Source organism: Echinops telfairi, unplaced genomic scaffold (genome assembly GCF_000313985.2).
Source record: "Echinops telfairi isolate 266 unplaced genomic scaffold, ASM31398v2 ScPeMD7_33;HRSCAF=127, whole genome shotgun sequence".
In the NCBI taxonomy this organism is placed as follows: domain Eukaryota; kingdom Metazoa; phylum Chordata; class Mammalia; order Afrosoricida; family Tenrecidae; genus Echinops; species Echinops telfairi.
The window spans coordinates 2,411,190-2,434,018 of record NW_022103930.1 but is presented as its reverse complement, the minus strand read 5'-3'; the positions used below and the strand labels follow the sequence as shown (position 1 = coordinate 2,434,018).

General features: G+C 39.8%; 3 protein-coding genes across 4 annotated transcripts in view; 2 read left to right on the top strand and 1 right to left on the bottom strand.

Annotated features, from left to right (window-relative positions):
* The window catches only part of BBS7 (Bardet-Biedl syndrome 7), a 54,427-nt gene extending 51,622 nt beyond the window's left edge, over positions 1 to 2,805 (top strand). The window contains exon 19 of the mRNA XM_045290215.1: positions 2,393 to 2,805. Within this exon, the coding sequence (XP_045146150.1) occupies positions 2,393 to 2,526 (134 nt within the window). The 3' untranslated portion in view covers positions 2,527 to 2,805. The remainder of the gene's footprint in view (positions 1 to 2,392) is intronic.
* A 3,717-nt stretch (positions 2,806 to 6,522) lies between these two features.
* On the top strand, positions 6,523 to 11,731 carry CCNA2 (cyclin A2). The gene is made up of 8 exons (XM_004716488.2): positions 6,523 to 6,720; positions 7,318 to 7,561; positions 8,487 to 8,599; positions 8,768 to 8,991; positions 9,644 to 9,851; positions 10,427 to 10,540; positions 11,059 to 11,192; positions 11,421 to 11,731. Exons 1-8 carry the CDS (start codon positions 6,523 to 6,525, stop codon positions 11,467 to 11,469), a joined length of 1,284 nt encoding a protein of 427 aa, XP_004716545.1. The 3' UTR covers positions 11,470 to 11,731.
* A 329-nt stretch (positions 11,732 to 12,060) lies between these two features.
* Positions 12,061 to 22,829, bottom strand: part of EXOSC9 (exosome component 9) — a 20,890-nt gene continuing 10,121 nt past the window's right edge. Inside the window, exons 7-12 of one of the 2 annotated variants that reach the window (XM_045290213.1) lie at positions 20,915 to 21,047; positions 19,998 to 20,086; positions 17,404 to 17,550; positions 15,027 to 15,208; positions 12,543 to 12,616; positions 12,061 to 12,196 (exon numbers count right to left, since the gene is read on the bottom strand). In XM_045290213.1, coding sequence (XP_045146148.1) covers positions 12,155 to 12,196; positions 12,543 to 12,616; positions 15,027 to 15,208; positions 17,404 to 17,550; positions 19,998 to 20,086; positions 20,915 to 21,047 — 667 coding nt within the window. In that variant the 3' untranslated portion in view covers positions 12,061 to 12,154. Of the gene's footprint in view, positions 12,197 to 12,537; positions 12,617 to 15,026; positions 15,209 to 17,403; positions 17,551 to 19,997; positions 20,087 to 20,914; positions 21,048 to 22,829 lie in introns of both variants that reach the window. The other variant, XM_004716487.3, reaches the window with a different exon arrangement.

Genomic DNA, 22,829 nt, shown 5'->3' with positions numbered 1-22,829 from the left:
CTGTTGTGGGTTTGAACTACCAGGCTCCATTCTTGTACAGGTTGTTAGGGGCCATCAAGTCAGTTCTTTCTCATAGTGACCCAATCGGATAGCATAGACTTTTTGTACTGTACTAAGTCTTGCATAGTCACTATAGAATCAATTTAGTATCATCAATCCACATTGATTTTTAAGCCTGCTTATTTATATCTTATTTCTTACTCAGATTCTTGTTCACAGACTATTATAATATACACTACCTTAATGTTTATTATTTTATCCTATGCCAAGCATACCATCTGTTTTATCCTTACAACAGCTTATAAAGTCAATGGTACAGATCTATCATCTCTTATTAATTAATAATCCAGAAAGCCTTGAACACCAAAGCTTTTTACAAATCTGACATGATCTGAATTTACTTAATGATGAAACCTGATTCACGCTGACATGATGCTAATTTGTGTTGTTGTGTAATTGGGTTCCCACTCACGGGGACCCTATGTCTAACAGAACAAGACACTCCTCATTCCTGTGCCATCCTCACAGTCATTGCTATGTTTCAACCCATTGTTGCCACTAAATTTATTTCATCCACTAATTACTTAGTCTTTGTATATTTCACTTTGTTTTACTCAGTGCTGCTGTAACACATACCACACGAGGACAGCATTAAAGATCAGAATTTTATTTAAATTTGTTTTAAAGTTTAACTTTCAGTCCGGAGGCTGAAAGTCCAAACCAGGGCCTCAGGAAGCCTGTGGACTCCTTCTTTGTAGGTCCTCCCTGGCCTTGCTTCCTTGGTTTATGAATGACCCTCGCATGGTGTCTTTGTGCCCCCGGCTCCACCAGTGTCCTTCAGTCTATCCTTTCTAGAACTCAGCAGTGGTTAGGATATACTATATCGATGTGGTCTCATTCACATACAAAGAAACCCTACTTTCAAACAAGATTACATCCATAGGTATAAAGGGTTAGGATAACAACATATGTTTTGATAAAAAGGAACACGACAAAGATGGTGTCAGTTGATGCAAAGTCGAAAGGAACTTAAGTCTAGCACTGGGAATAAGACAAGGTTTTTTATTCCCCCAAAGAGTTACAGTCTCAGAAACTCATGGGGCAGTTTTCCCTGTTCTGTGGGATCACCGTGTGTCAGATTTTATTATATGACAGTGGGTGTGTTTCTTTGGGATTTTTTGAGCACTGGGAGAACTGTGTAACAATGTGGGAAACAATATTATTTTAAAGAAACACAGCCCTGCCTATAACACACTTAGTGAGTGAGACATCCGTATGTTTTGTTGCAAAACATCCATATGTTTTGTTGTAGAAATATTGCTATGTTTTACTATTAGATGCTGCCATTTACTCTTTGTACTTTGGGACATTAATATATGATATATGCCTTTATCCTAAAATATGGAAAAGTCTGAAACACATCTTGTATCAAGGGCTTTGGATATATAATTGCCAACTTGAATTATTCCCATTTTACATATGAAAAAACTCAAACATGAAATAATTTTCCAGATCTTTGAACCTAGGACTATTTGCCTCCAAGTCAAATCCCAAGAGTAGTCAACATAGAGATGGAATGTTAAAAACAAAATATGCCCCCTTGTGTCAGTGGTCTGCTTAATGGCGAAAACAATGTGATGTTAATAGACACAGTTATCAGTTCAAATTTTGATTACCTGAAATTAATAATACTTAACACACTTTTAAAGAAGTTTGAGTTTATATCCTGAAACTTGCCTTAAAGTCCCCTCAACCAGGAGACCAGTGGTGCTCCTAAGTAAACGTGAACTACTGAAATCCCTCCATAAGCATAGTTTTACAGGCATCAAGCCTTCGAAAAGTTTGTGTTCATTTAATAATGGAATTATGTGGGCTTAGAAATGGATTCTCAAGCAATCACCCATTTTCATGAAGTTGTTTCACTGAAAGGAACTGTTGTAGCCTACTGTCTGTTCCCAGAAAGAAAACAACCCAGTCCGCCGACAAGTTCAAAAGAAAATGTTTTATTACCTGCGCGGGGACTGTCAGCCCTTTTGAGAGGAGACTGAGCAGTGGCCTGTCTAATTTTCCAAAGGTTTTTATACTTTATCAATGTGCAGGTATGCAAGCAAGCAGAGTACAGAAGCAGGATATTGCTGTTAGCCATTCTTAGTTGAACAATAACTGCTCTTAGTTCTTCCAAGCCTTCTGAACATACATTTCCTTCCGTACAGTTCACTGCACTTGTCAGCACAGCCTGCCTCCCTGATATCAGCTAGTTTATTTATAGTTTAAAGTTCATAATGGCTTCTGTCAGCTCAAAATGGCTTCACTCTTGTCAGATCAGTTTAAGCTTTTCCTAGAGCTACTACAGAACTAATCAATGACAGCAATCTATTATTGTTCTTTCTAGGCATGATCACTGATCTTTTCATCGATAAGTTCAAGTTTAAAGGCACCAATGTGAAAACCAAAGTACCTCTGCTCCTGGAGATTCTGGACAGTTATGATCAAAATGCACTGATTGCTTTCTTTGATGCCGCATGAAAAATAATCAAGGTAAAATCCCAAAGAAGTGACTCTTTAAAAGGAAAAAATAAAAAACAATTATAAACTGACCATATGAGAGGGTTTCAACATTGATGGAAAAATTCCATTATCTTTTAATTTCATTTCCCACCAACTGTTTGAAGCCCCCTTGTATATACTTTTATTTCAAGTGCTTTTTAGTATCTTTTTTTTTTCAGATACAACTTTAAGTAACACTTCTATTTACATTGACAATGGAACTTTTTAATATTTAAAATAAAACTGGATGGCCATTTAGACTGAGACTACAGTAGATGACCCTGGATACAGTGGGAGAAAAACATTGGGAAGAATTTACATTCTTATTTAAAAGAAAGCAAGCAAATCAAACAAACTAGACTAGTAGTGAACAGAAGACGTCCTGAGATTACTGCCCTCAGACTCTTTAAACTTAGACGCAAACCTATCCTGAGGAAATCCCCCTTCAGCAAAATAGCAGAATGACACACAAGATAAGAGACATTCTTCTTAAGACTGTTGTTCTACTTAAATACCTTAAGTATGAGACCAAAAGGGCAATATTTATCCACAAACAAAGACGAAACTAATAGAGAAACCAGAATTACTAGAAAGGGAACAAATAGAGCACAAAGAGAATGTGGACACATGGTGATAAATATAACTAATGTTACTAAAAATGTGTGGGGGAAAATGTCCTATGAGAACCTCCTTTGTAACTTTCACTAAGAACTCAGCAAATTATTATTTAAAAAGAAAAAAACACGTGTAATAAATTTAATGGATTAAAAAAGATTTTAAATGGAGAAATATTTGGAAAATCAAAATATAATCATGCTTCACAAGCTAAATACACACATAATACCTATGAAGTGGCTCAAAAAGTTTGTGGAAGGTTAAAATCAAAATAGAGTGGAATTTTTCCATAAACTTAAAAAAAACATTTTTTGGGAATTAATACAGATAACATATTATTCCACAGTTCAGTCACATCAAGCAGTATTTACAATTGCTACCACAATCAGTTTCAAGACATGTTTTTCCTTCTTGAACTCCTTGACATCAGCTCCCTTTTACGATAGCCCCCCTCCCCACTATACTCCCCAGATACCCGTACTCTACTTGCTGTCCCTGTAGGTTCATCAATCCTGGTTTCATGTACTGAAAACATGTAACAAAATTCAAGAGGGTCACCCCCAGTTATAAAACACATCTGAGATAAACCCCAATATGAACAAACAAATAAACAAAAAAATACAGAAAATGTTGAAAACTAGATTAGGCCTAATGTACATCAGAGGAGGGATCAACTGACAAAGTTTTAACCATTCAAAGAGGTTTTATCTTGTTGATCTTCTATAGTCATCTCTCCAGTGCACTCTGTCTGGTGACCCGTTTCCTCCCATCCTCTATTGTGGATAGAGGGAACTCACTGGAGGCTTATTTCCTACGTAGATTCCACAGATGTATCTGGGGCATAGCCTTCTGCAAACCAGATTCTCACAATTTAGACTCTGATACTATTCCCTCCTTAGGCTTCAGATCACATGATTTACAATCCTTTGGTCACTGATGTTGGTGTGCTTCTTCCATATGGACTTAGTTGACATCTCACTTAGATGGCCACTTGTTTGAAAACAAGCCTTTTAAGACTCCAGATGCGATTTTATCTTATAGCGGGGTACCGTCTAATTTCTTCACCACACTTTGCTATTTGCACCTGCATCTTCTGTGTTCCACGAACTTTTTGAAATTCTCCCTTAGTATGTGTAAACAGCTTTATCATTTTCAAAATGTGTTTGCATACATTAATTACCTCATTTGATGTTTACAAGCAAAAACCCAACACACAAACTGTCATTGAGTCAATACTGACTCAGAGTGATCCTGTAGGACTGGGAAGATCTGCCCCCGTGGGTTTCTGAGACTTTAATTCTTATGGGAATAGAAAGCCTCCTCTTTCTCCCTCAGAGCAGCTGGTGGTTTTGAACTGCTAACCTTGTCCTGTAAATTTGTCAAAGCATATAAAAAAACAATTGTCAGTAAAGTTAAGTGACATGAGCTTAAAAAGACATGCAAGCAATGTAAAAAGCTGGGGCCAGAACCAGTATCTGACACCTGGTTTGTATCCCAGTTATTATTCACTTAGTCAATAGTGGAAATAATCTACCAATTATTATTATTATTTTGTAGGAGCAAAGACTGGTTTGTAATGATTTCTCTCGGACTGAGTAACATTTTGTGACCTGTGCTACAGCTTGTGAAATGCCTTAGTTGTCCCAGTGCTATGAATTGTGGTCAGGGAACTGGGCAGAGCCTACACAGATAGAAGGGATCCTACCTACACTAACTGTAAGCAGTCTGGCAATATGAGGTTCTGCAAGGAGGAGTGTGAAAATAGTGATGGCTTCTTAGATTTTCCTGTACTCATTAACTTCTTTTTAATATCAATTTATTAGTTCAGGGAAAGATTGTTGCTGAGTCTCAACTGACTCTGACAACGTGTTTTCGTTTGGGTTTATTGTATTTAACGGTTTGCTTTAAAATGACAAAAGTTATAATGGTTTTTTTTTTTAAAGCTGTTTTTTTGTAATGTTTTCAAGACAGACTCATGAATTTTTCAGAAATAAGGCTCCTGAATGATATGCTATTATATTTATTATATGAAAATATTGTTATATATATTCTTAGTGTATTTAAGCAGCCTTCACTCCTAAATGGAACATATCTATATATGTAGTCTATAGATCACTAGAATTTCATTGTGAGGAGTCCTGGTGGCCTAGTGGGTTTACCCCTTGGGCTGCAAATGATAAAAGTCAGCAGATCCCGTTGCAATCACCTGGATGGCAGGGAGTGAGAATTTCATGGCTTTTTTTGTTGTTGGAATATATATCTATATATAGATATACATATATCTACACAGGTGTGTGTATATATGCATTACTGTTATATGTATCAGTTCAAGATGGCACCTTAAAGTGTATTTTCATTGGAAACAAAAAGCGTAAGATAAATATCTTAAAGTGTATTTTCATTGGAAATAAAAAGCGTAAGATAATTATCTTAAAGTGTATTTTCATTGGAAACAAAAAGCATAAGATAAATATCTGCTTATTGTGAATAAACATCTACATAATGACATTATTGTCTGACAGTTGAGTATTATGTGAAGAGTGGTAAATGATTTATGCACAGTATTTCATTTTATTTTAAAGATAATCTTATGTGGTGCAGGTATTTTACTTTCAGTTAACATATAAGAAAACTAAGACTAATTTTAATAACGTGACAATGACGACCAGCCAGTAATTATAAAAGTCAACTTTTAAACCGCTGAGGGGTGTGAGGTAGTTGGCCAACTTAACCAGAATTTCCCTGGCCAAGCAAAAGGCTGGGGCAGCCCTGTAACAATTGCTGAAAGTGTGATTTAGTTCATTTAAAAATGCATAGCGACAGTCCATAGCTCGGAGCGCGGGGCCCGCCTAGTGGTTCCATTTAAAGCCACTAGAAATTCAGGCTTCACCTTCCACCGCCTCCCCGCGCAGGCGTTTGCCCGCCCGCCGCCTTTCTCGGCGCCGCCTTTCTCTCCTCCACCGTGTCTCCTTAACCTTCCCGGCTGCTTACGCACGCGTGCGACCGAGTCGCCGTGAGTGACGTCACAGCGCCCCGCGCTTCTCATTGGTCCATTTCAATAGTCGCGGGATACTTGAACTGCAAGAACAGCCGCTTCTCCGGCGGGCTGTTCGCTTTCTCCCGGGACTCCCAAGTCTCGGGTTCTGCACGCCCAGCAGGGCCGCCTGCACCTTTGCCAGCCTCCTCCGGCCCGCACAGCTTCTGCCGAGGGCGCGTCCTGGTGGGCAGGTGGCCTGGCTGCGTCCGGCAGCCCCGGCGAGAGCGTTCCTCGGCGGAGTTTGCGCGGCCAGCCGGCGGGCGGAGTGCACGCTGCTTGGCGCCGCAGGCTAGTCCCGCCGCCTGTCCCCGCCGGGAGCAGTGATGTTGGGCAACTCCGCGCCAGGGCCTGCGGCCCACGAGGCGGGCTCGGCGCTGCTTGCGCTCCAAGAGGACCAGGAGAACATCAACCCGGAGACAGCGGTGTCCTCCCAGCAGCCCCGGACTCGGGCCGCGCTGGCGGTTCTGAAGGCAGGCAACTCCCGGGGCCCAGCGCCGCAGCACAAGCCCAAGACACGACGGGTAAGAAAAGGCATGCTCGATATCTTTAGGAGCGGGGGCCAGGCAAGAGCCTGGTATTAAAAGAAAGGCATTTTAGGGGGAGGGGGAGCGGTCCAGGCCCTTCTGGCCTTAGGTTTTCCGGTTTGTGGGCTGCCATGGTGGTAGCTTCTCATTCCATTTAGTGTTACGGCTCCAGCTAGCATTGTGTGGGTACTGCCTGCCTACTCAATTGAGGGCATCCTTATAGATTCTGGCATCAAACTAGGCCGCACAACCTTTCTGCCGAGTTGCTCACTGCTTTAGGGGAAGTAACCAGGCCCCCCTCCCCCACCCCCATGTGAACAAGAGAATGCCTCTACTTTAGAAAACACTTTGGGTAAATTCGGCCATTTTAGCCGGATTTACACGGCTGTGCCACCCCTAGTTACCAGCTCCCTGCATGTGACAAATTTTTGCATCCTTTTTCACTTTGACTGCTCATACTGTTCTTGCCTGGGCTTTGGCCTTCCTTAATTTTTCTGGTAGACAGATGGGGGTTAAAAGCAAAGGATGAGATCCTTAAGGGTAAGAAGGCAGAGCTACCTTTAACAGGCTCAAAGACAGTTTATGTCTTCCTAGGTGGCGCCTCTTAAGGATATTCCTGTAAATGATGAGCCAGTCACTGTTCCTCCTTGGAAAGCAAACAGTAAACAGCCTGCATTCACCATTCACGTGGATGAAGCAGAAGAGAAGACACAAGAGAGACCAGCTGAATCTGAAAGTACAGAGCGTGAAAATGCCTTGGCGTTTAATTCAGCTATCAATCTACCTGCCCCACGAAAACCACTGGTATCTCTTGATTATCCAATGGATGGCAGTTTTGGTAAGTTTTAAAGAATCTGTATGAATCAAGGTAAATATGATTATTATATAGACTCAGTTTTGTATTTTAAGGGATTCGCTTACCTTAACATTACTACTTTTAAGGAGTTAGGTCTAATGTAACAGGCTTAGACTTAGCCCAAACCATGTGTGACCTAGAAAAAGATGCTGGTTGTAATCAGCTGTACCTTGTAGTACAGTACTAATCAAATCATCTTAACTAGATAGCAGTCATACATTTTAACCTGACCTTAGAAATATTTGCTTGGTTGGAAGATTTCAGTTGTGTCCTAAATCAGTGGTTCAATGTACCACTTGAGAGAATGTTATGTTTGAGTGCAGATTTAAACATTGTGATGTCTAACATCTCTTCCAGCATGTAAATTGTGTTTCTGTAACATCAGTCTGAGTAATCATCAAATACCAGAAAGTGACATTGTTTTCCTGCAATGCAGTGGGTTGTACTGTTGCTGTTGGTACTTACCAATTGGAGAAGATTGAATAGACAGCACCGCCTGTGTTTGTAATGTGTCTTTATAAGCTTATTGGGTACTGGATAACTCAGTACAATCTCATTTTAGCTAGAGTTCTTTTGGTTAGGGAAAAGAATAAGAATCCTTAGGAAATAGTTTGTGTTTTTATTTAAAATGTGTTAATATTTTATTTTAAAATGAAGAGAGTAATGGATGATATTCTTTCCCCCAGTTACAAACTTTGTTTTTTATTAATGCACTTGTTAAAGGAAAACCACTTGGGCCTGGGTCTAGTTGTTTTTTGACTATATCAGATTATGGTGCTGACCGTCTGTCTGTTTTGTAGCATACGACGTTGTGTCGTGAGGGTTTTTAATTGGATGGCACTGCTGCTCTGATGACAGTATTCTTAGAGGCATTCACTTTTAGCTATTATCTTTTGTATTCCTCCAGAATCACCACATATTATGGACATGTCCATTGTATTAGAAGATGAAAAACCAGTGAATGTTAATGAAGTGCCAGACTACCATGAAGACATTCATACTTACCTTAGGGAAATGGAGGTAAAAGTTGAGTCTAGTTTTATACTCTTATCTGTTAAATATGGTCAAAATGAAATTGAGATAACATAATGGCTAGTGAAAGGTTTATGTTTCTTTCAGCATATATAAGCATCTTTGCTAACTGTAACCTAATTGTAATTTTAACACTATACTAATTTTTCTTAAAAGGTTAAGTGTAAGCCTAAAGTGGGTTACATGAAGAAACAACCAGACATTACCAATAGTATGAGAGCTATCCTTGTGGACTGGTTAGTCGAAGTCGGAGAAGAATACAAACTACAGAATGAGACCTTGTACTTGGCTGTGAACTACATTGATAGGTTCCTTTCATCAATGTCTGTACTGAGAGGAAAACTTCAGCTTGTGGGCACTGCTGCTATGCTTTTAGCCTCGTAAGTCCAATTTACCTCTAGTTTTTAACCGTGTGGTATTCTAACATACTACACGGGGCAGACAACCAGTGACTAATTTTGTGGCAAGGAGAAGAGCGGAGGTGAATCTTCAAACCTTGATTTTTCCATGTTCCTATTTTTGGGTACCTTTTTTAACGTGGAGACTGGTAAACTTTTGTACACTAGTACTAGATTGTTGTGTGTTGTCAAATTAATTGAATCATAGTCACCTCCCTAATAGACTACTTTCTGGCATTTAAAACTAAAATCAAACCTGTTGTGATTGAATGGATTCTGACTCGAAGCAACCCTGTAGGACAGACTAGAACTGCTCTACAGGCATTAAGACTTGTAGCTTCCAAATTTGCAGCCACGTAAACACTGGCATTTTCTTCACAGTGGAAAATCTCATGCCCATTATTTCCATTTCCTATACTTCTCATGTCTCAGATTCATTAATCAGGAGACTTGAGCCTTATAATTAGTAATTGCCTGCCTCGGTCTCTGTCATAAAATGATGGGCATGTGTCAGTGGAGACAGACCGGGTATAGCATGTAGGCTTCAGATGTATTCCATATGCTTTGCAGTTTAGCAAGTTAGCATGCTTGTCCTCTCTGAGAACTGGTTACTGAAAAGTGTTTTTCATCATAGAAAGTTTGAAGAAATATATCCTCCGGAAGTAGCAGAATTTGTGTACATTACAGATGACACCTATACCAAGAAACAAGTTCTGAGAATGGAGCATCTGGTTTTAAAAGTCCTTGCTTTTGACTTGGCGGCACCAACAGTAAATCAGTTTCTTACTCAGTACTTTCTGCATCAGGAGCCTGTAAACTGCAAAGTTGAAAGTCTAGCTATGGTAAGTTCCTTTCATGGTTGCTGGAGACTCTTTGGTCACAATTAAGGACAAGCCCTAATTTGGTTATCTAGTATTCCAGGTACTGATTAATGCCCCAGAGCTAAGAAAGCCTCACAATAAGGAAAGCACTAAAGCAGTGGTTCTCAACCTTCCTAATGTTGCGCGCGCGCCCCCCCACCACCACCATAAAATTTTTTTCATTGCTACTTCATAACTAATTTTGCTGTTTTGAACCCACTGGTTGAGAACCAAACTGCTCCACTAAAGAATAGATATATGTATCTTTGAGATGTTAAAGAGGGTTGTGAGAAGAGCTGTTTTAATGTTATTAAATACAGTCAAATAAAGGATAAAAATGAGAGAAGGCTTAAGTAAGGGGGTATCTTTATATGGTCGTTATAGAGCCAGTCTCAAGAGATGAGAAAAAAATTGGGCCTGAAGGTATATAAGTGTTGAAAGACTGAGTTCTGGAGCTTTTGTGGTCATTAGGGCATTCCCTTTTTTTAAAACTTTGTGAATTTATGTGGGGTTTTATGAACTTTTCATTTTTGAAGGGCATTTTTTTTTCATTCCAGTTTTTGGGAGAGTTGAGTTTGATAGATGCTGACCCATACCTAAAGTATTTGCCATCCGTTATTGCGGGAGCAGCCTTCCATATAGCACTCTACACGGTCACGGGACAAAGCTGGGTATGTAACTGTTTGCACACGTTCTACCTTGAGTGAACTCCCTGGGTGGTAGTAGTAGAAACACCCTTAGTTGCTAACCACAAGGTTGAAGATTTGAGTCCGAGAGGCATCCAGCAGAAATCTCTGGTGGTGCACTTCCAAAAACGTAGCCACTGAAACTGCGAAGCATTGCAGTTCTGACACACGTCGTCATGACGAGTTGAGTGCTAGATAAGTTATTGGCCTACAAACCCGATGGTTGTCTACATGTGCTGACCTGAAGTAACTTGACATGGTTTAAAGCATCTTTCATGTTGAATATTAATTACATCTTTCACTTGGTGTAACTTGGATTGGAAGTGTCCTTGTCAGAGCAAGAAATAGAGATCAAAGTCAGCGTCAAAAGAATGGCATAATGGTATGAGAAATGGAAAGATTAGTACTGAAATGTAACCCAAGGGTTTGAAGCAACCTAACTCATTCTGTTGTCTGCTATTAAAACATAACTCCCGCCTCTCGGCTCCTTCCTTCTTCTGTAGCCTGCGTCATTGGCACAGAAGACTGGATATACCCTGGAGAGCCTCAAGCCCTGTCTCACGGACCTTCACCAGACCTACCTCAAAGCACCGGAGCATGCACAGCAATCAATAAGAGAAAAGTATAAAGGTTCAAAGTAAGAACTGAGTAGCTACTAAGGGAACTTGTTTATCTTCTTAATCGTTAAGTTTTGGAAGTCCTTAACATGTAAAAAATGTAAAGGATAAAGTCTACCTTCGTTAAGATGTTCTCTAATGGGCCTTGTGTCCTGTATTGAGTGGGAGGAGTTTGAGCACATGCTTTGGAAATTCATAATCAGAAATTTGAGCTGCACGTTCATGATCTGTACTTTTTTCTCTCTTAGGTATCATGGTGTTTCTCTCCTCAGTCCACCAGAGACACTAAATGTGTAAACGTGAAGACTACCTTTGCTTTCTACAATGTAAATCCCTCAAAGTATATGGTGTACAGTTTTTATCATAGGTTTTAAATTCATAATCATTTCTGAATACAGAAATTGTGGTCAGTTACAAATTATGCTATCTTATTTTTAAATGGTTTTAATTTGTATCTTTTGTATATGTAACTGTCTTAGGTATTTGGCCAGTTTTTAATGGTATTAAAGTATTAACGATACCACCTATCAGGGTAAGAATAAATTGATTTGGAAAATGATGATTTGTAAGTCAAATTCAATTGGAGATTTTTAAATCTGTCAAAGATTTTTCTTGGGTTCCTGTACAGTGGGAATTGGTGAAGCGCCTTCAGGTTCTGACATCATTTTTCTATGCAATTATTTGACGAAGGCTGCTCACCTAATAGGTCAGTTACTGAAAAATAAGGTTATGAAGAGAAAAATGCTGAAATGACACAAACTCCACATGGTGGATGAAGTGAGGGGTGGAAAGCATCTGTGCTTGTTATGAACACGTTGTCCAGATGGCTTATATTTTTTAAACATTTAGATTTTCTTTTATAGATGTGAGTAAAAATAGCCAAAGTTGTTAGCATGGAATAAATATCCTTTTAATAGTATATATACAAGTAGGATGGCTTTAATCAACAGCTCTCTTCTTTTTCCTCTTTTTCGTTGGCCTTTTACTTGGCACTGCTGCTTGTTTTGTGCTGATGGTTTGTGTTCTGTGAAGAAGCAAAATAAATTAAGTTGACTAACAGTAAATACAAAAAGCTGATTTTTCAGGCCCGAGTACATGAAATACCAGCATCAGACCATTTTGCTGTTAAAATTTGATTATGTAAAAATAAAAGTAATACAGTAATTTTATAAGGCATCCAAATAATTTTATTATACAATTTAGGCCCTAATGCTTATAAATCTGACTTAGGAATAGCTGCATTTCTAATGATCCTTTTATAGATGAGGATATACATCTACATTAGTAAACCTCTAAAAGCTTATATAAAATGATTAAGAAATTAAAGCTTATTTACGTTTGAAAAATAAGGCAAAAATGTGTTACCTTACTTTCTTCATATACTTGTCTGGATCTAAAATGATCATTTCTTCCTCTTCACTGTCTGAGAGTACTATAGGAGCATCTGGAAAAATGAAAGTCATTTTGAAAAATAATATAGTCTTCCCCCTTTTCTCCCAAAGATACTTGACAAATAAACGACCTGACACCTCATGATAGAAAAGAAAGGAGGGAAATACGTGGTGTCTTCTGTAAAACCAACTTGTGACAAGTTAAACTGCTAGTGCTAATAAATATACATTCTCTTCAGCATTCAACACTAGAAGGAAAAGTCCCAGAGGCTTAACTGTTTTTGCCAAAATGTACTAGAAATGTTCTTAAGCATACTCAAGTTGTATATGAAAAATCTATTTCTCATATGCCCTAGCTGTAGGAAATGCGAGCCTTTTGCTTTGGTTTATTACCGCCCAAGACTGACTGCAAAGGATTACTGCTATTTTCTATCTTTATCAATTATTTTCCTATTTTTACTTTCTTCACTTCCATTCTTTAAAAAAGTCAATACTATTCCCTTGGATCCACCTTCCTTATTCACTTGGAAACACTACTATTCAAAGCAGGTCTAACTTAAGAGGCACAAACATGGAAAGACATACTCAAAAATGGAATCTATGGACTGAGAGCAACTTCTCCAATTCAGTGTGCTTAATCAAGTACATGAAATAAAAGTCTAGGAAAATACTATTAGAAGTGATCACTAGAAATAAGGAATTAACAACCGAAAAGTGGATGAAAGGAGACGTCGGACAGGGCAAGATATGACAAAATACCCATTTATAAACCATCAAGGGCTCATGTGGGAGGGGGGAGGGAGGGGAAAAATGAGGACCTAATGTCGGGGGTTTAAATGGAGAGAAAATGTTTTGAGAAACGATGTACAAATGTGCTTTACACAATTGACGTGTGTATGGATTGTGATAACAGTTGTATGAGCCCCTAATAAAATGTTTAAAAAAAAAAAAAAAAGGAATTAAGGATTGTTCTGGAGATAACCAGGCAGGTATATGCATTATGTGTCTGAATATCACCATTGTTTGCTCAACAAGCGCATCTTTTAGTCTGCTAGGCTAGTTCGTAAATTCTCGTGTGACTTGTTTTTGCCACATAAAAAAGGCAATTCATATAATGCACAAAATATCCATAAGTGCCAAACCAAATCCATGGATCAAGTCAGAGTCTAAGTACACCAAAGGGGTGCTGAGACGTCTGTATTGGAGCAGACAGCCTAACTGCTCCTACAGACAGCTAGTGAGCTCAAATTGCCTATGCTCAGGCCACTGCCACGAATCCTTCCAGTTTCACAGCTGTCAAATACATGAAATGTCTAGAATTAGCAAAATCCCAGCTGTTCTTTAATACTGCGTACAGTCTAATATGGTAGTTACATGTGACTATTTTAAAAGTAAATTTAAAATTCACCTTGGTTTGATGTAATTAATAAAGCCCTTGTAGACAACAATCCCTTATGTAATGTGTTATAAATTCTAGCCTCTATGCCTGTGGCTAATCCCATTTTGGAAGGAGTTCTAGATTGTGAATCAAATCACCCACCCTCATGTCAGTATGGTCTGCTGAAAGGACACTCTACTTCTAGCAAAGCCATGTAAGAGCCATCTAAGAAACAGGCTCAGCGATCCCAGCACCATGGGAAGAGCCACCAGGAGAGCACATTTGAGATCTCTAACCCAAGTGGTAGAGGCCATGATGTACACAGAAGACGGCAGAGCGGAGGCGCTTAGACCAGAAGCCAAGGCAAGGAGACCCAGTGACAGAGCTTCCTGGCCCTTGGAGGCAAAGGCTTGGGGACTACATGGCTGACAGGATGAGGACTGAAGACTACTGGCTGAGGAAAGGTGATGCTCTGGACCAGTGACGGTATCATTACTGATCCTGATTTATGGTAACCTGTTAACTTCCCTAATAATAGTAAACCTTAATTATGAGTATTGTCTGTGAGTTCTTTGTGGCCATCACAACACATTATGGACCCCAGCAGGAAACGGTCACAGGAGGAACAGTTGGTGACATGTCTGACCTGTATCTCACGGCAGCGGGGAAGCCAGAGGACAGGATGGCCTCCATGCTCTTTCACATGCAGACTAAGTCACATGTGCCTAGTAGCTGCTATAGTAGACCGGACAGAGAACTTTTTATGTTCTCTACTGGACAGCACTTTCTCGTGGTATGAGCTTACTTTGGAATCTCGGAATACTCATCAGACTACAGGGATGTTCTCTCAATGAAACCGGTTCCTTTAAAACTGGCCCTTTTAAAGGTATAAAACAAAAAAATAGAAAATGGCACCATCCTTTATATCCCAAAGTATACCATATCACTACCGAAAGAAACTAAAAGAATTGGAGTTAATGCAGTAAGCCTCTCCACAGAGTCGTTGAAATTGCAAATATCACAAATATTTACCTTCTCCAAAAAAGATCCATCTACTTATGGAAGATTCATAAAATATTACCAACCTTGGTTCCCATGATTGGAGATTTCTATTCCGGTGTCCATTTTCAAACCATCAAGCACGGCAGCTTCATCGCTGTCGCCGTCCTCATCTTCCTTTTCGGAGTCGCCAAGATCACCCCAGGAGTTTTCTATGCCCTCTCCCACTTGGGCAGTTCCCGGAGTGCGTAACACTGGATTACAAACACTTAGCAAGTTAAGAAGACAAAACACAAATGCAGCAATTTGATGCACTGTTGAAAGTTAAAAACAGAATTTCTGAGTTACGATTGATTCAAGTGTGCTTGAATGCCTAGGATAAATTTTTACTAAGTTTTACTATGAACGTAGGCAGTTTTGTTGGGTTAGGTGTTGGGCTACTGGCTGCAAGGTCGAAGGTTTAAACTGGCTAACCACACTGCTCCTGTAAAGATTTTAAGTCTCAGAAACCCTGCAGTGGTTCTCAACCTTCTTAATGCCGCGAGTGACCCTTTTAATGTAGTTCCTCATGTGGTGACCCCCAACCATAAAATTATTTTCATTGCTACTTCATAACTGTAATTTTGCTACTGTTATGAATCATGTAAATATCTGATATTCAGGATGTATTAGGCGACCCCTGTGAAAGGGTCGTTCAACCCCCACAGGGGTTGCAACCCAGTTTGTGAACTGCTTTCTGGGATCCCTATAAATCAGAATTGACTTGACGGCAATGGGTATACATGATAGAGCTGAAAGTAAAACCTGTAACTCAGGCAAGTTTATAGACACAATGGTAAGTGTTGATAGAATAGCTCTTAATATTTTAGTTGTAAATTAGGTGAATGGATGAATAAAGAACATACAGAACAATGCCTAACAGTGTATAGTGTTCATGCCATCAATATTACACTATTTTCCAAAGGTCAATGAAATGCTGTAACTTGTTTCTTACACAGTTTTCTGATCTAGCTGGATATATGAGGGCATATTCAAAAAACCCCGGAATTTTCCTTTTTTCAAAGTTATATATTCAAATTTTTAAACAAAACAACCTTATCACCTTCAAAGTACTCTCCATTACACTTAATACATTTGTAAAATCTGCGATTCCCCACTCTTGGAGACATTTTTCAAACTCATCTGTTTGGATTTTTTTCTTCATCTCTTCTACATTGACAAATCAGTCTTTTCATGTTCCTCTTCATTTGCAGAAACAAAAAAGTTGCACGGAGCAAGGTCAGGTGAGTAAAGTGTGTGGGGCAAGAGAGATGCTGTTTATTTGCCAAAAACGGCACTGAGATGGCTGCCTAAGCAGGTACATTGTTGTGGCAAAAGCAGTTACCCATCTGCTACAAATCAGGTCTATTTGTCACACTGTTAACACAATCTTTTCAGAACCTCTAAATAGAAAGCTTGAGTAACAGTGTGACCTGGTGGAACGAACTCCAAACGCATTTTACCCTCTCACATCAAAAAACAATTGAGCATCGTCTTGATCTTTGATCACACTTGACGAGCTTTTTTTAGGCAAAGTGATTGGTGTCTTCCACTGGCTTGACTGATGTTTGCTTTCAGGGTCTTAAGAGCATCATGTCTCATCACCTGGGGAAAAAAGTCTGGGTTGCTTCAGAGCTGTTCTTTCAAAGCACAGCATGTTTACACTCCATGCTCTTTCCTGGTCAGTCAGAACCCACGGCACAAATTTCGCAGCAACCCTTCTCATTCCCAAGTCCTTCCATTAAAATTTGCTGAACTGAGCCCAGAGGTAGTCCAGAGAACTTCCCCATCTCTTCAATGGTCCATATCAGAATTTGAGCACAAGTGCATGAATTTTGTGGACATTCTAGACTGTTTGGGAAGTTGACGGCTCTCCAGAGGTTTGTCATCCATTGACATTTCAACTTTTTTGAAATGAGAAAATTTCTCGTACACTTGGGCTTTCCCATAGTGCTGTCCTTGTAAGCTGTGTTCAACATCACAACAGTTTCTGCAGCAATTTCCAGGGCAGGAAAAAAAATTTCACAGCCGTACCGTCTTTTAAATCAGCTATCACAAAAAACAAGGTTCAAGTGAAATTGCTCTTACAAAAAAATTCACTGTGACCAAAGAGAACTATCCCATGTGATGGCACTGGGTGCACTAACTGAGAGTGAGTTGCTCAATGCTCGCCTAGTGGGAAAAATGTATACGAAAACCCTGCCTTTTCCGGGGTTTTTTTTTTTTTGTATCCCTCATATGACAAATCACTATCTTGTCTTACATCTTTACTGTTCTTAATTACCTAACAAAGAGTAAGGCAGTCTTTGAAAAAACAAATTTCACTATGCACAACCTTAAGTGTATTCAGTCTTAAGCCTAAGTGCTAAAAGTGTTCTTTTAAAGTCTTTGTTTCTTTTGCCAAAACCACCCAAATAAAGATACACTTCTGAAGGTGGTTCAGCTTCAGCAATGATTTCTTCTGCTTTCTCCCCAACATCAGATGTGTCGATGGGGGCCTTTTCCATTTTAAATGCTGTGATTCTCTGATTTGCTATAGACTCTGCAAAACCACACTTTCCACCTTCTTTCCTGTATGCGGGTTATTTGAGGAAGTGGAGGGTGGGGAGGGATGGAGGAGACAGGTAAGAGAAGAAAAAAAGAAAAAAGTTATTTTATCCTTTGAATGAGAAATACAATTTGTTGACCCTGGCTGATGCTGGGTGATTAACAACCTTTCTTAAGAGAAGCGGATACTGCTATGTTGGACTATGGTGACATAGTGGTTATGCACTCTACTGCTAATAGCAAGGTCAGCAGTTTGAAACCACCAGTGGATCTTCGGGAGAAAGAACAGGCTTTCTACTCCTATAAAGAGTTAGTTTCAGAAACTCACAGGCCATCTACCCTGTCCTAAAGGGTCCCTATGAGTTAGCATCAACCCACTGGTAGTAAGTAATAGGGTTAGGGTTACAAAATAAAAAAGTGAGGATCAACTTTAATTTCTTGCTATTTCCATTCATTCGAGTCACTGATTCTTCTAAGAAAAATGTCAATTTTGAAAGAAAAATCATACTTGACGTTTCAATAGAGGTCATGTTTAAATTGAAATAAAATATAAAGAACAGCCTTCAATAGACATTCAAAACAAACACCAAGTAAAGCAGTATATTCACCTGAGATTAAAAAAGAAAAGATCAAGTGTAAAAAATTAAGTCCCCCCACATCCTAGCCCACCAAGCCCTGAGGATGACATTCCAGCTCGGAGAAGCCAAGGAAAAGAGAACCGCAGGGCTGGGCCCCACCATGAGACATGACACCCCCTCACTGACCCACAGTGCTGCAGGGGACAGCACTGGAGACAGTGTGGGAATTGTGCCCAGCCTGGACCCCCCCCCCCCTCACCTCCCTCACCCCATAGCAAGGCGATACACGAAGGAAGCTCAACAGAGCAGCAAGGGGAGCAAAGCACCAAAGCCCCTGAGGAACCCTGATAATAGACTTCAGACTTGAGGGCAGGGCTTGGCACCTCATCAGACTCGATCAGAAAACATACTTAAGGGTCAACAGACCTGGAACTATTTATAGGCCTCCTTATTTTTCTTCCTTTTTTTCATGTCTATATAAGATAGGCAAGATAAACCCAAAGAGAAAACAATGGGACCAAGAGTTCCAGGGGACAAGGGGAGAGGGGGGCAGGAGACGGGAAAGGAAGTGGGGAGCCAACAAAACCAGGAACAAGGGAACAACGAGAGCTAAAACTGATGGCAAGGAGGGTGTAGAACACCTGGTAGGGTTTGATTAAGTGCAATTCAGCCAAGAGGAATTACTGAGAGCTGAATGAAGGTCAAACATAATAGTGGAGCAGGAGGAAAGTAAAAGAAAATAGAGGAAAGAACTAGGAGGCAAAGGACATTTATAGAGGCATAAATATAGGCATGTATGTATGCAACTATTTCAATATATAATACTAGGTACATAGGTCTATATACATATATTTATATGTTAAGTATCAAGGTAGCAGATGGACATTGGGCCTTTACTAAAGTCCTCCCTCAATGCAAGAACACTTTGTTCTAATAACCTGGCATTCAGTGATGCTCATCTTCCCAACACAATCACTGAAGTCAAAATGGATGCATAAAGAAATGTGAAGAAAGCTGATGGTGCCCGGCTATTAGAAGATATAGTGTCTGGGGTCTTAAAGGCTTGAAGGTAAACAGATGGCTATCTAGCAGGGAAGCAACAAAGACCACATGGAACAAGCACACCAGCCTGTGTGATCATGAGTTGCTGAAGGGAGCAGGTTATCAGGCCCCTGAAGACCCCAAACAAAAAAATCCTATCGTGAACAAGAGTGGGGGGAGAATGGAGATGCAAAGCCCATCTGTAAACAACTGAACATCCCCTCATCATAGAAAGGTCACAAGGGATGAATGAGCCAGGCAGGGTGCAGTTCAGCACCGATGAAACATATAACATTCCTCTAGCTCTTTAATGCTTCCTTCCCCCAGCCCCTCCCCCCTTTCATAACTCTAGTTCTACCTTACAAATCCAGCTAGACTGGATCTTGTACACTGGTACAGATAAGAGCTCTTGACACACGGATTCCAGGAAAAATAAACCCCTAAGGAACAATAATGGGAGTAACAATATGAGGGTAGGGGAGAAGGGAGAGAAAAGGGGAACAGATCACAATGATCAATGTATTAAACTCCCCATGCCCACCTGAGGGGGATGAAGATCAGAAATGGTGCAGGGAGATGGCAGACAGTGTAGCGTAAGATATGAAAATAATTTATATTTTATCAAGGGGTCACAAGGGTAGGAGGGAGGGAAAAAAGAAGAGCTGATACCAAGGGTTCAAGTATAAAGAAAATGTTTTGGAAATGATGGAAACACATGTACAAATGTACTTGATACAATTATCTATGGATTGTTATAAGAGCTGTAAGAGCCCCCAATACAATGATTAAAAAAAAAATTCTGGTTCCCTTTGTGAAACACCCTTCACAGAAAATAAAAAACAAAACACATACCTCACTTTCCGATCATTCTCCAAAGCTTTCTGTATTAGTTCTGTGATTTCTGCTACTTTCACACCAGCTATTTTAGTACATCTTAAAACCTATAAAAGTAAACTATTATTTTAATACAATCAAATAGCTTCCTATGAGCACAGAAAAATTAAGACTTTCTGATCTAAGAGGTTCACTTCTCTAACTTTATATTTAAACTTGACTCAACTAGTATGAAAATAATATAAAGTCAACACCCATTATGGCAAGATGTGAGATGTTTTATAAAACCAAGTGATCACCAGACCTTGAGGACCCACTACAACAATCTATGGATGGAGGGACTTGGGTACTGGTTGTAATGCTGGTAGTTATTACAACGATGATCGCAACTAACATTCCTTGAACAGTTCATATATGTTGGATACTATGATATATCTATATCAATGTATTTACCCTTATATGTTTCTAACAACCGTAAGTGAAGACAATAGCATCATTATTTATAGATGAAAGAACTGAAGCCCGACGACATTAAAGCATTCACCCATGTGTAGCTGCTCCCAGGCAGAGCTGGACTGTGAATTAAAGCAGCCTGTGCTCTTAGCCACTACCCGGTATGCCATATGCAATCTATTTTGGGGACTCCATATTAATCTGATATGCAGCTGGCTTTGGGAATGACTGTTTGCTCTACCCAAACTCTAAGAAACTATCCAATTTCTATTTTTGACTCTTCTTTGTTGGGAGGAACATAAATCTCTTGATTTGGATAAAAAAGGTGCATACTCTGAGGGTCAGATATGAGGCAAGGGAGAAAGGAAGGCTCCCTCTCCAAACAGAAAGCACCCGCACTGAAACCAGATTCTAACAGCCCTGCAAGCATTCTTTATGAATTTTGGTCAAAAGATAAGTAAAAGGTTTTAAAGAGCACTAACTTGATCTTTTAGTAGCATTATGCCACCGCTGGACTGGATGGTACAAATCTCCCGATGCTTGTTCATGGCAATCACCAACAGCCCATCCATTACACGTTCTTCACGTTCATTGGGATCCACCAGTAAATATGTTCTGAAATGAACATAGGAGCTTGAGCAAACCTGGAAGACTGAATGGCTGTCACTTTCAAGAAAATGGATGTTTTATAAAATATGGCACACGTAGTTAACAGTTAAGGGATTTAATTATGAATTTACTTCTTTACGATATAATAAGAAAATTACTGTTTCTACCAACACAAAATGAATGGCGAGTGATTTTCTCCAGCTATTACAAAGAAATCACAATTGAGTCCATGTTGGTTTTGTTAATATTATTTTTGTATTGTCCAATACATTAACCATTAGTAGCTTTTGCTTACTGAGATCTTGAAATAGGCTAGTTCATATTGAGAAATACTATCAGATAGAGGCTGAATTTCAAAAAGGCTTAGTTGTGGGAAACTGAGGACCTAGCAGTGAATGTATGTGGCTTAATCTCTACTCTTGCTACCACTGAGCATAAAAGACTGGCTCTAGTTAGAGAGAGATCTCAACGGTTATTTATCTCATTATAGATAATGTCAAATATACATTTTCCAGAGAGAGAAAGATGTCCCTACAGCTTCCCTCCCTAAAGTGCTACTTTAAAGATGCCTCTTACAAGCGCCTGGCTATGTGGCTGGAGGGAACCTGAGAGCAAACAAGTTCCACTGTAGTCGACTCCCTTCTGCTGCTGATCATGGGCGGTCTATGTACCTGATGGAGGCTTGCTAGCCTAACTGTATATACCTGTTTGAAGATACACTTTCTTTCTCTTGATCCTAACATCGGGAAAGGTGAGCTCCTGTCCCCGCTCTTTCTCTTTATTTCCCCCTATTGCACTGCTGCTCCTACGGACCTGTTTGGTTATGGGGCCGGACCACACACTTGGTGCAAACAAAAGAATGTAAAATATCTCATGAATATTAAAATATATAACATTAACATGATTACTATTTTAGACCCATTCAAATGCAAACACATTGCCATCAAGTCAATTTAAAGTCATGGCAGACCAAGAGAAGAGGGTGGAGCTGCCCATGTGGGTTTCCTAGACTAAATCTTAATGGGAGTAGAAAGCCTCATCTTTCTCCTGTGCAGTGGCTAGTGGCTTTGAACTATGGACCTTGTAGTTAAAAGTACAAGTACACATGGCTAATAAATCAGAATTAATTTCACCTTTTTCTTTTCTAAAGTGACTACAGAAAATTCCCAACACTTGTCTGTCAGTTTGTCATACTGTGGTGGCTTGTGTGTTGCTGAAAGTTTCCACTGAAAATGAACAGGTTTCAGCAGAGCTTTGACTAAGAACAACGAAGGAGGACTCAGCTGCCCACTTTGGAGGACGATGGGGCTGAGAACCATACGCACAGCTTCCATGCACTGTCAAATATTGACAGCCTAAACAAAGGAACCAGAAGAGAAATACTGCCAGCCGATGGGCACTCAAGTGGGACTGAAGAGGAGCTGATTTCTTGGAGGGGGTCGAGTGTGGTGGTGTGAGCAGTGGGGAGCCTGTGGGAGTGGAACCTTCCAGATCTTCATTTGTTGATGAGGCACGACGCAGAGTGAGGCAAAATAGTTGCAAAAAATCATCACATGATCAGAACTTGGAATGTGCAAAGTATGAATTTAGGAAAACTGGAAGTGGTCATAAATGAAACAGAATGTGAAGATCGATAATTAGGCATTGGTGTGCTGAAATGGATGGATAGTGGCCATTTTGACTCTGAAAATCTTATGATTTACTATGCCCGGAAGAACACAACCAAGCCACTGGAGATGCCCTTGCAGAGGGGTCTCAGGGAGAAGACGAGCCAATCAGGGTGCAATG